Genomic DNA, 12,799 nt, shown 5'->3' with positions numbered 1-12,799 from the left:
ATTAGCAATAAGAATAGTAAGGCCAGATTGGCCGAGACGAGGCTCAAAAGTTCTTGGACAAAGTTGTATGGACTGATGAGACAAAGATGAACCTTTACCAAAGTGATGGAAAGGCTAATGTGTGGAGAAAGAAAGGATCGGCTCATGATCCCAAACACACAAGCTCATCTGTGAAACAAGATGAAGGTAATGTCATGGCTTGGGCTTGCATGGCTTCTTCTGGGGCGGGCTCATTGATCTTCATTGATAATGTAACATTAGCCTGATGGCAGCAGCAAAATAAACTCAGAAGTCTACAGAAACATTTTGTCTGCCAATCAAAGAGAGATGGAACCAAACTGATCGGGAGATCCTTCATCATACAGCAAGACAACGACCCAAAACACACTACCAAAACAACCAAGGAGTTCATCAGGGGAAGAAGTGGAAGACGGTTTTAGACTGGCCAAGTTGGGTTGCAGGCTTGATGCAGTGATTGCAAGCAAAGGATTTGCAACTAAATATTAAGTATTAGTCACTCTAATCTATTTTAAGTCTACCTGTTCCTATACTTTTGCTCACCTAAAAATTTGGTGTTTAGGTTACAAATTATGCTATCTTCTAAGTTTTGTAACAGATCTAGATGTAAATACCTGTAAATGAAAGCTGATTGAATCAATTGAAATGACATCACAATCTCGACCTTCGAAATCAAAGGTGGAGTCGAGGATTTAGCCACACCCCCAGTGTCACATCCGGCAGGCGTGCCAAGAGGGAAAAAAAACAAACAAACCAAAAAAACACACACAGCATGTTGTAGTGCGGCGAGTGGATTCACATTGGATCCAGCATTGCACATTCATTTTAATGAGTGTCTGTTTTGGCTGCGGCGGTGCGTGCTGAAAAAGTTGAGACGGAGTCAACTTTTGGAGAAACGCAGCACTACGTCACGTTGCGGTGGCCAATCAAAAAAGCTGGCGATCAGACTACGACTGTAGTCACAGTGGAGTATTGGGTAAAGTGTTGTGTCAGTTTGAATTTGTGCACCAGTTTAAAACACATCTGTGGATGCCTGCGATCACTGTAGAACTGGCATGTTTAACCTACTTTGGCAGTGACATGACCGGAGATCATAAGCAGAGTAGAACAGGTCAGTAGCAGGGCATGTTTTTTAGCATAGATAAATACTACAGAGGGGAACACTACAGGCATTTCTCTGTGTAGCGTTAAGTTTCACTTTCACTTCGGTTCGGTCTTGTGGCCCAGTTTAAAACACAGAGTAATGACAGTAGCGACTTTACTGTTATTTTTAATCTGTCAATGAGGACAAACAATAACTAGTCCCACACCGCCGCACCAACCTGGGGCATTTCGCCACACCACCATCTGCTTGCTATGCGAGTATAGGCAACGCGGCAAATATGGCAGGACATCTCCGCAGGCATCATAAATAAGTAGACTTAACTGAGAAAACAACATTGGATGTTTTGTTGTGAACTTGAATGACATCTGCTGTGAAGAGTGCACACTGCAGTTACAAAAAAAGAGTCACTGGATGGCAGCTACCCTCTGACTTCTCTTCTTTTGTTTACAGTTAGTTTCCAATTGACTGGTGAAACGAGTTATTGTTACATTTATATTGTTACTAAATTATTTAAATTTGACACTAAGGCCTTTATGTGGTAAATTGCAAAGGAATAATGGAGATTATATCACTCATGACACCATGTAGACCATCTATTGAAATTAGAATTTAAAAATGAAATGAGTTATCATGGCATAAAACCAATGATCCCAGACTAGTCTAAAAATGGCATTGGCAGAATAAAAGAATAAAATATTCTAAGAATTAAAGAACAGAAAAGATCGAGAATCGAATCAAATTGTGACCAATCGGAAAACAAATCAAATGTAGGATTTGGAGAACCATGACACCCGTAATAATTAACAGCTTTCTTTTCTTACCACTGTGGGATCATTAACTCACCAGTTTTCTTCTCCTCTCCTTCCTTATGGTCTTCGTCTACCCTGGGCCTTTTTGCTCCCTTCTTGTGAATGTGAACGTTTTTCCTGCCTCCCTCCCCCTCATCCTCAGAATCGGAGAACTCTTCATCACAGGTTATCCTCTTATCTGTGGCACGGACTGAAATCACATAATACACTCTAGTTAAATATGTTACAGGTAGAAAACCTAGGGACAGATGCTACTTGTGTCATGCTTGAGGAAACATTCAGAAAGTTTTATGCACCAAGAGAACCTGACCGCTTCAACTGCTGATACAATTTACTGCTCAACTGTAAGAAAACATCTATCTCACACTAAGTAATTGTTGTTTGACAGGTGTGGTTGTGTTGCTATAAATAAATTCAGCTGCTTGGTGAAACAACAGAAATTCCTCATCAGTTTGGGGATTTGTCTCATGTCGTCTTGGCGTGATGTGTGTTGTTATTTTTTGTTGGAAATGCATTTCAGTGCTACTACGGTTCACATGTCCTAGGACAGTTTGTGTGGAGAAAAGACTAAACGCCTTTATACACTGGCAGCATTTTTTGTCTAGGGATTGATTCATGTCATTTTTTTTAATGGTAAACAGAAAGCGATTATTACACAGCAAAGAAGTGGAACGAAGTCCAATTTTCTGAGCTTTTGCATGGTGAATGAAGGCATTGTTCAATCATGTGATACAGACATCAGGTAACAACTGAAAATGGCGACCTGTTGATTTTTGGATTGTTATCACCCTATTACATGACACCAAAATCATAAAAGACAATGTGACAAAGGTTACTTGGGTTACCCAACATTGTCTGTTAGTAGTGACAACTGTTTGAGGGATTACCATGAAATTAGGCAATTTTGTTTTTAGTGCTAGTTTACAGTGTTCACACTACCGATCGAGGCAGTGGAACTTCCATGTTCTATGAGGTAAAATGTTTTTATCAAAGTAGCCGGCTGGATTTGAAGACAGCACAGGTGGATATAATATCACACCAGTGGGGAACTGAAGCTGACGAAGACCACATCGGGAGCAAGTTGTCATGGCTGAATGGGTTAAGTACAGGACTCTCACTTGAGAGGCTTGGGTTCGTATCCCATTTGCAATATAAAGTTAACTTATTTTCCATTTCTTTGCAGTTTTCTGTCACTGTTTGGTCAGATTTGGGGAATTAAAGTACTTGGTTATGTTTAGGCAAACTTGGTCTGGGTTAAAATAGACTCTTTCACAATGTTAAATGTGTTTGAAAAGATAACTTCTTCCGTGTGCATATTCTTTCCCAAATCACAAAGCCATGAGATTAAAAAAACGTGATTGTCAGTTGCAATGATGACCCTGGAGCAACATTAAATATGATGTTCCAGGAACAACACCAACATGGCCAAATCTGATCGAGTTACTATGCCAACAGTAAATGTTACATTATAAAATCAAGAAAGTCTGCCATTTCAAGAGTAAGAAAACAGTATTTGTCACATTGGTCACAAACATGTTATTGTGACAAAATTGAGCATGACAGGAAATAAACATGGTAAATGAACCAGTAGTCTTACTGGACAAGCGTTTGTCAGGATCCTCCGTGTCCTCATCGACAGTGTCGTCTGGGAGTGCATCCTCCGGGATGGCCTGCATCTGCACTCCGGGAGCATGAGGCAGCATCCGTAGGTTTTCAAACAGTCGCTGCCTAAACAATCACATACACAAACACAATGCTTTCAGGTTACAGCAACTACCATCAACACTTTTCCACAGACATGGGAAAATTTGTTACATGTACTATTGAAGTGCTAGAACAGCAACCTGCAATGTAGAAACATCTGTTACTTTTCTGTTTCACTCATGTCAGCTTCAATTTGAAATTTGTAATGTGACACAATTGATCTGGTTTATCAGGCTGCAATTGCCGACAGTGCCTAACTTCACCCGATGAAAACTGTTGTGTAAAACTATTATAATACGGTGTGTTCAAACATAAACCTGTGTTGCATACTTTGTGTGAACAGAAAAAAACATGTATCCTGAGTGCAGAGTGCACACAGAGTGTGTGTGTGTGCGCGCAGCTTCTTGCAACTCCCCTCCAGTTAGTCAGAACTGAGGAAGCCTCTTGGATGAGAGGTGAAACGTCTTCAAGAAACTGAAACATGTCCAGTTGCCTACCATATAGCACTTAGAAGAAGGGTCACCTGTACCTGAGGTCATCAGGTGTGGGGTCTGCTTTCAGTCCCTAGAGTCAAAACTAAACATGGAGAAGCAGCATTCAGTTATTATGCACCACATATCTGGAACACACTCCCAGAAAACTGCAGGTCTGCTCCAACTCTCACCTCTTTTAAATCAAGGCTGAAGACCTTTCTGTTTGCCACTGCTTTTCACTGAAGCAATTTCAAGGCTTTGAACTGCACTGTGACTTTTACTTTCTATTCTTGTCTCTTTTAAACCTATTCTATTTTAGCCTACTTTCCTATCTCTTAACTTGTTTTAATGTTTTGTTTCTTGATGTCTTCCTACTTGTTTTTGATGTATTTTAAATGCAAATTTTAATTTCTTTTAATGTAATTTTTATGCTCCTGTGTCTGAATTTTACTATACAAATAAACTTGCCTTGCCTTAGCCTTTTTTGCACATAGAAAATATTGTATAAACATATCTGTAGCCCTCATCCAGGCGCTGTCTCACTTTCAAACAAAAGACTACAACCACAGTACCAAGTATAATAGCAATGCGTCATGATTCACTTCACACACTAACACGCACACAAACCCTCACCTGACACAATTAAGTGGCTCTGTCTCACACACATGCAGCGCAGCGCTGTATTGCATGTCCGCTAATACGTAATTTTATTCATCTAACAGGCTGTTTTTGCATAGCAGCATGTGTAACATATAGACCAACACCTCACTGTAGACCAATTCAAACAGACTAATTAAAGTAGAATAGTGGCACTGTCTCTCACTCAGTGTTGCTGGAGAACTTGTGAGGAAGGCAAAGATGTGCAGAGAGAGTGAAAGGAGAGATGTACACGGGACTGGCTTTACAGAAAAAAAGCGCTATGTAGTACATCACCCAATATCAATATAAACTGTATTGTCTAAAACTATAACTCACTTGAAAATATACATATATACATATATTACTCATAATTTGTACATATATATACATATACAAAATGACATCTCACAACTATGACCAACCCGTAACAAGCACCCGTCTCCCCCTAAAATCGATACTCAACTCATGTCTGTGCTGGAAACCTGAGAAAGACGTTTTTAAAAGTCTGTGTTCAGCTCTCAGTACTTTGGTAGCTTCTAACTTAATCTCTTTAGTTTCTCCTGTCCTGTTTCTACATCTGCTGTGTTTTACCGTTTCATCATGTTCACCTTCAGCTGTTTCATGATGAGTCATGATTACTTACTGCTGGTGAGAAAACGTTTCCTGTAATGCTGCGTCATAATAAAAGCTTTTACATGACTATATAATGGGGGGCTTTTCTTGTGGAGACATTATAGAAAATGAAACATGTTTGTAACTGAATTAGCGGAGCCACTTTGTTAGCGGTGATTCTTCGATAGCATTGCACAGATTGAGACAAGCTAGTCATTGGTTTAAGACACGCCTTCAAGTTTGTTGCCCAGCTGGGGTGAAAATGCAAAATCCCGGCGGTGCTGGGCTGCCACGTGGAGTCAAACAGAGTAGAGCCAGGCCGGCAAATGTAATGGAAAAATGGCAATAGTCCTAGTTGCTGCACCATAGTCTCATATTGATCCAAAAATGTTTTTTACATCTCATAATAGCGCTGAAGATCTCTAACGTTTTGCGCCGTTGGTTCAGCAAAGCGTCTTTCATTCCCAAGGAAGTCCCGAGCGTTTACAACTTCAGTGAGGTGGCACTAGTTATATCTTCTGGTCATGGCAAGACAAAAGATTATAAGACTAAGAGGAACCCAGTTGGGCAGTACGTAGCCTATATCTCTGTGTTCTATTTGTCAGCCACTTCCAACGCTGTTCTGTGACTCTATGTCTGAAAAACATGATACTGAAAGTAAATAATAAATAACTCACGTTATTTATTACATTTGATAAATGCCAGCAGGCAGCAGTGTTACTTAACACAATGAAGATAACCGCGTTGCACGTGTACGCGTGTTCACATGTGTGCGAACGAAATGACACTCGCGTTTCCCAGTAGCAACCTCAACCATATAGACCAGATAATATGTAGTTAAGATGGCACTCAAGAGGGCTCATACTTTTGAAACAAGACAATGATTATCTGGTCTCTATTAGTCAAGACTAATAGGTTACAAGATTAAAAGGCGGCTGTAGCTTAGGAGGTAGAGTGGGTCGTATAGTAATTGGAAGGTCGCTGGTTCAAATCCCTGGCTCCCCCAGCTGCATGTTGAAGTGTCCTTGAGCAAGATAATGAACCCCAAATTCCTCCTGATGAGCAGTTGGCACCTTGCATGGCAGCCACTGATGGCAGTGTGTGTGAATGGGTGAATGTGACAGGTGTTGTAAAGCGCTTTGAGCAGTCAGTAGACTGGAAAAGCTATAAAAATGCAAGTCCATTTCCCATTCTATAGCCAGAGCTGTTTATTAAAGTAAATTGTGAGGACTGGACTAATCAGCAGGCAGCAGAGCCAAAGCTTAGTGTTATATTTGATTATTTTCTACATTTTATAGTTTCCATAATTTCTCATTTATGGTCATGTTATTTGTGAGATAGCCTCTTACGTTTTCAAAGTGCACCAGATTGATGCAATTACTTTAAAATGTGCTAAATCTTTTACCAAGAGAAGCATGGCACTGGACCTCTCTAGAGGGCCCAAAGTCCACCCACCAGTTTCATGAAATCCTGTGGGCACACTAAACTAATGTCATTTTGGACAATAAAGTTTGTTGTTAATCGCCAAAATATCCTGCCTTTGTTACGTACATACCTTTGTTACAAGTGTTTGATAACCACATATAAGTGATCATTGCATAAAGTTTGTGTTTATGTATATATTCTGTCTAACTATATTCTGTTTATGTATATAATCAGTCAATATATCCATATCACAACTTCCTAATAACAGTATCGGCCCCAAAAATCCAGTAGTGGTCAGCTCAAGAAACACCCAACTTTCCATCGACATGGGGTGGGTAAATAATCAATGTATTTTTTATTTTTGGGTCAATCTTTTCTTTAAGATTATAATATAAGCATGTTTGTATAATCCTCAGAAATAATAATAATACTGATTCCTAATACATGCCTGTACGTACTTGATCTTGTCCATGTACTCCTGCGTGTTCTGGTTGGTCATGTTGGAGGGGCTGATGTGTAGCTTGAAATCAGGCCCAAAGTACTCAAAGTAGTCATTGTATGGCAGCTCTGCAATAGAAACATCATTGACAAAAGTAAGCAAACCAGGTACAGGTGAACACAGCTGGAAGAGATTTATACACCGCAGATAAAACAAATTATGAGTAGTTTGGAATGAAAAAGTAGTGATAACACAGGTGTTAGACTGATTTAGTGAGGCTCTATAACCTGCACTGATCCTCACAATGGATTGGAATGAGTGGGCAGGTCAGTTAATGTCCTGAAATCCCATTAAGGGAACTGCTGGTCCATTTGACAGCCTGTGATTACATCCCCTCTCTTTATGGTACACACACTGAGTAGAACAGACAGTCTACTGAGTCAGCTCCCTGCAAGCAAAGGTGGCAATCAGGCTTCCCTTTGCAGAGATATAATATTCCCTTACAACCAACCCCGGGACATAGCATCACCTCCACCCTCCATCCCCCAACAGACCAAGGAGGGAAGTCAAGCAAGGCTTCACAGACATTTAAACTTTTAACAGTTTCTAGATTCAACTCTGAGCTGATGCTCGTTTTGATGCCTCTCATTGATCAATGAGAAGTGATTTCATTGCAAAAGAGTTATCTCTTGTGTTAATTATCTCTTGTGTAAGATTTACATATACTGTGCTTCTCTGAATGGAATGAGGACATGGTTGACTGAATATAAAATGTGAAACAATAAAAATCATTTTTAGAACCTCTCAATGACAAAAATGAGTTTGGTCTCAGTGGCTCTTTACAACAGCATTTGCTGTTCTACCATACATTGGCATACATACATTGTAATTGTTTTCTCTCTATATTATTAAATTATTAGTTTGGTCTGTAAAATGTCAGACAAAGTTTATCTGTGTTTCCAAAGCCCCTTAAATGTCTTGTTTTGTCCACACTTCAAAGATATGCAGTTTACCGTCATAGAGGAGTAATGGAGTAAAACAAAAAAATATTCACTTTTAAGAAGCTAAAATCAGAGAACGTTGACATTTTTCAAGGAATAAAAGGACTCAAACCAATTAATGTTTTGATCAACTGTCACAATAGACAAGGGGTAGCAAGGTATTGTTGTCACAAACTGAACCATGTGAATAGGAAAGACTATTAAAGCCTTATTTTCAAACATAATTCTGCCTCAAGTTTTTATAACGACTGATGTGATTGTCTTAATTTTTTTGCCTTTTGACTTCCGTTACAATGAAATAAAATATTGGTCAAAGTAGTGGTGGGGTTGGGGAGGCTCCTTAAGTCACAAAGGTTGAGCTCTGTTGCTCTGGTCTATCAATTTTCCATTGCTTATCAGAACACATTTGTTGTAATTTAGACGGAATCTGTGACAGACCATCGGGGATGTCTGTGTCCAGAGCGACGGCTGTCTCATAGGTCCAGCAGCGGGCCACGTTACGGATGGTGTATCCGCCTCCGCCCAGCATGAGCAGCGGGAGATTGAAGGACTTCATGTACTCCACACACTTGGCATGGCCTGGTAAAACAAGAAGCATGATATATAACTTCCTGCATGGTTTATGACTCCCATTCATCACTTTGCATTAAGTACTGTGCACGTCATGGTCAAAAGTTTACATACTCATGTAAAGAACATGTACTGTATATTGTAGCAGTCTTGAGTTCCAATGATTTCTATAAGTCATTTTACTGTGATGGAATGAATGAACACATACAACTTTGTCACAAAAAACATTTATGATGTTTGGTTCAGTAATGAATTTATTATAGGTCATCTGAAAATGTGACCAAATCTACTGGGTCAAAAATATACATACTTGGAACGATCATTTTTGGTGATTGTAAAAAGTTGTGTGAATCAAATTTGCTTTGGAGCATGGCCTCTTAACCAGAAAAGTCATCAGCCATTATCAATCATAATCAGTCAGAAAAAGTTGTTTGATACACACATTAGACTCAGCCACAAACACTACAATGAGAAAGTCTAAGGAGCTCAGCATTGATCTGACAGAGCAAATTGTTGATTTGAAAAAGACAGGAAAAGTCACTTGGAGCCATTTCAAAGCAGTTACAGGTCCCAAGATCAACTGTGCAAACAAGTATTTGTAAGTTTAAAGTGCATGGCATAGTTGAGTCACTGCCACGATCAAGAAGAAAACGTCAATTATCACCTGCTGCTGAGAGAAAACTGGTCAGGATGGTCTAGGCCCAACCAAAAACCACCAAAAAGCAAGTCCACTATGATTTAGAAGCTGCTGGAATACAGGTTTTCAGCGGGCGGCTGTGGCTCAGGGGAAGAGCCAGGGGTTATCGGAAGGTCGCTGGTTCGATTCCCCTGGTATGCATGTCGAAGTGTCCTTGGGCAAGATACTGAACCCAAACTGCTCCCGATGTGCTGGTTGGCACCTTGCATGGCAGCTACTGCCATCAGTGTATGAATGTATGAATTACTGTAAGTCGCTTTGGACAAAAGTGTCTGCTGAATGTAAATGTAAGCGTGTTTTGCATCGCCACAGGCAAGACAGAAGCCCTTGCTCTGATACTGCACCTTAAAGCTCGATGGAAGTTTGCTGCTGATTACATGGACAAAGAAAAAAAATTCTTGGAGAATACTCTGTGGTCAGATCAAACAAAAATTGAGTTGTTTGGCCACAATGACCAGCAATATATTTGGATGAGAGAAGGTGAGGCCTTTAACCCCAAGACCACCATACCAACTGTCAAGCATGGTGGTGGTAATATTATGCTGTGGGAAAACCTAAAATCATAAGCCACAGGATTGGGTGTTCCAACAGGGCAATGATCCCAAAGACAAATCAACAGTGGTAAAAAATGGCTAAATCAGGCAAGAATTGAGGTTTTGGAATGGCCTCCCAAAAGTCCCGACTTGAACCCAATGGAGAACATGTGGACTGTGCTGAAGAAACAAGTTTGTGCCAGGAAGCTAACAAATTTAATTGAACTAAAAATTCAGCCAGAGGATGACCAGAAGGTTGTGGATGCCTATCAAAAGCACCTAATTGAGGTGAAAATGGCCAAAGGACATTTAACCAAACTACTGTATTTATACTTCAAATTTGGTCACATTTTCAGATACCTATAATAACTTCATTATTGAACCAAACTTCATGAATGTTTTTTGTGACAAAGTTGTATGTGTTCCACTCATTCCATCACAGAAAAATGCAAGTTGTAGAAATCATTGGAACTGAAGGCATGTTCCTTACAAGTGTATGTAAACTTTTGACCACGACTGTATATGTACCATGGATGGTGAGATTAAAGCAGCCAAGGCGATCTCCTGACAGAGAGTCTGCACCGCACTGAAGAACCACTGCACTGGGCTGGTACATCTCCATCACCTTTGCCATCACCTGGAGGGCAGAAAGTCAAACTGTTCAAAAAGTGTGAAAAGATAGTGTGCGCTGTCAACGGTACATCCTACTGTAATTACCTCTGCCATCAAGATAATCCTCTGTTGTTAAATGTGCAAAAGGTTTTTTTTTTTTTTTTATCATGACAAAAAAGAACTGATGCACAATTATCATGTTGTGGTGGATTCCAAATATATTCAGAACAACTCTAGGAAATGTCAGAGTCTTGCTGCCTTCTGTTTTGCCTTTAAATAGATTTCAAATAAATTTCCTGTTTTGGTTCTTATGAGTACATGCCCCCTCTTACAGTCGACCTAATTGTTAATGATCAGGTTAATTAAATGTTGGACTTTGGAATGTTGTCCACTTCTGACCCAGTCACCCATCCCTAGTAACTCAAAGCAACGTCATGTACCTATTTAACCTTTTAAAAAAACAGCCTCAAATCATTCTGATGCTACACTAACTTGTAAAAGGGAAAGTGGTGCCCCTGTTTTTCCCACTGTGTGCTGCAAACACCTGTTTTGTTAAGCTGGTATGATCTCCACTGAGAAATGAGTAAGACTTTACAGCACTGAGCCACATACCACTAACTATGTTACTTTATCTCTTTGAGAAGACAGTAGTCAGACAGGCAAGGAAGATTACTGCTGACCCCTCAGATGTTCTATTTAAAAATTCATTAATCCCCATATTAGTGAATCTCCTAGACTCAGGCCATAAGGTAGGGTATGACGAGGGGAAGGGGTGGAATGTATTTGGCACTCACTGTATTGTTTGCACTTGTGTTATGCACTTCTGTCTTGTGTCTGTCTATGTATGTACTGTATTATATGTATTTTTGTGTGGCAGCCTTTTGTCCAAGAGAAATCTCCCACGGGACAAATAGATTAATCTTGAGTGGAGGGTGGAGGGTGGGGACCCTGTTTTTCCACCTTCGCGATCTGGGGGTCGATGCACTGGCTCATCAATGGCCTTGTTTTCTTTTGTATGCATTCCCTCCAATAGCTCTGTTTTTCCTGACCCTATTCAGGGTGCGGGGGGAGGGGCTGTTGATGTTTCTAATAGCTCTTAACTGGCCGTCAAAATACTGGCTGGCAGCGATGCCCCAGCTCCTTGGCTGAGAGCCAGGGCCTCTGCCAATCCACAGGGACCTTCTGTCTCAGGCAGACTGAGAAATATTTCATCCCCATCCAGAGAGACTAGCTCTGTGGGCCTGGCCCATGAGTGGTTCAATCTCAGGACAGCGGGTCTCCCTCCTGACTTGATTGAGACCATCTACATGGACATGTAGATGTGTAACGCCTGCACTGAACGAAACATATGTAACCACTGATGCTCCTCCTCCGAGTAGGCGGTGGATAGAAGGACATCGGGTCAATTGAGGAACATGACCCCAACACCTTAGGCATACAGGCAGGGTTAGGTTGTAAACTCTTGCATTCCCAGAAGAGAATTTTGTGCACACTTGGTTTATTGAAAGAGCACAAAGTGTGCTGCAGCAAGTTGGGCCCCCCACACACCTTTGCTAGGCTATACAACCCATCCATTAGCCCATTCGGTGCTTAGTATGTCTAACTCTAAGGACAGTTGGTCATCAAGTAACATCCATCCAGCGATCTGGGTGTTAGTTTTTTCCCAATGTGAGACACAAAAAAATGGTATGCAAGAAAACTTTAGGTTACTTGTGTAACACCAGTTTTCTGAGTAGCATGACTGAATGTCTCACCAGACCACCCTCCTTGCCCATTTGTAGTGAGGAAGAGGTGAAAGTTTTTGAATGACTGGCAGTGCAGTGTCCAGCCCTTTTTATAGGGGCAGGGTCTCCACGCTCCATGACACTGACGTGCCTTGCTCCAGCCATTCCTGGCTGGCAGAATGCAATAGTTTTTGCGTTGTTTAATACTTTTACAGGCAAGTCTAAATTACTACAATGTTAATGTAGACAACAGTTATTGTGTGCTTTTTATATTATGAATGTGGGCTATTTCTCCACACCAGGCACATTTCTTCTGTTAACAGAATAGCCTAAACCTTCAAAATCCCTCAAGTTCAGCAAAAATTCAAAGTTTCTATAAAACAGTACAGGCAACATCTAAACCGATCAGCTGTTAGATCAGGAGGCAGTCAGGCGTTT

At 40.6% G+C, this 12,799-nt stretch overlaps 1 protein-coding gene across 3 annotated transcripts in view; it reads right to left on the bottom strand.

Annotated features, from left to right (window-relative positions):
* The window catches only part of LOC141017966 (histone deacetylase 2), a 28,134-nt gene that overhangs the window by 4,721 nt on the left and 10,614 nt on the right, over positions 1-12,799 (bottom strand). For 2 of the 3 annotated variants that reach the window (XM_073492799.1, XM_073492798.1), the window contains exons 8-12: positions 10,554-10,662; positions 8,664-8,804; positions 7,244-7,352; positions 3,530-3,660; positions 1,967-2,122 (exon numbers count right to left, since the gene is read on the bottom strand). In XM_073492799.1, the coding sequence (XP_073348900.1) occupies positions 1,967-2,122; positions 3,530-3,660; positions 7,244-7,352; positions 8,664-8,804; positions 10,554-10,662 (646 nt within the window). The remainder of the gene's footprint in view (positions 1-1,966; positions 2,123-3,529; positions 3,661-7,243; positions 7,353-8,663; positions 8,805-10,553; positions 10,663-12,799) is intronic. The other variant, XM_073492800.1, reaches the window with a different exon arrangement.

The sequence above is a fragment of the Pagrus major genome, chromosome 22 (genome assembly GCF_040436345.1).
Source record: "Pagrus major chromosome 22, Pma_NU_1.0".
NCBI lineage: Eukaryota > Metazoa > Chordata > Actinopteri > Spariformes > Sparidae > Pagrus > Pagrus major.
The sequence above is the reverse complement of the archived record's forward strand: the minus strand, read 5'-3'. Positions and strand labels throughout refer to the sequence as shown.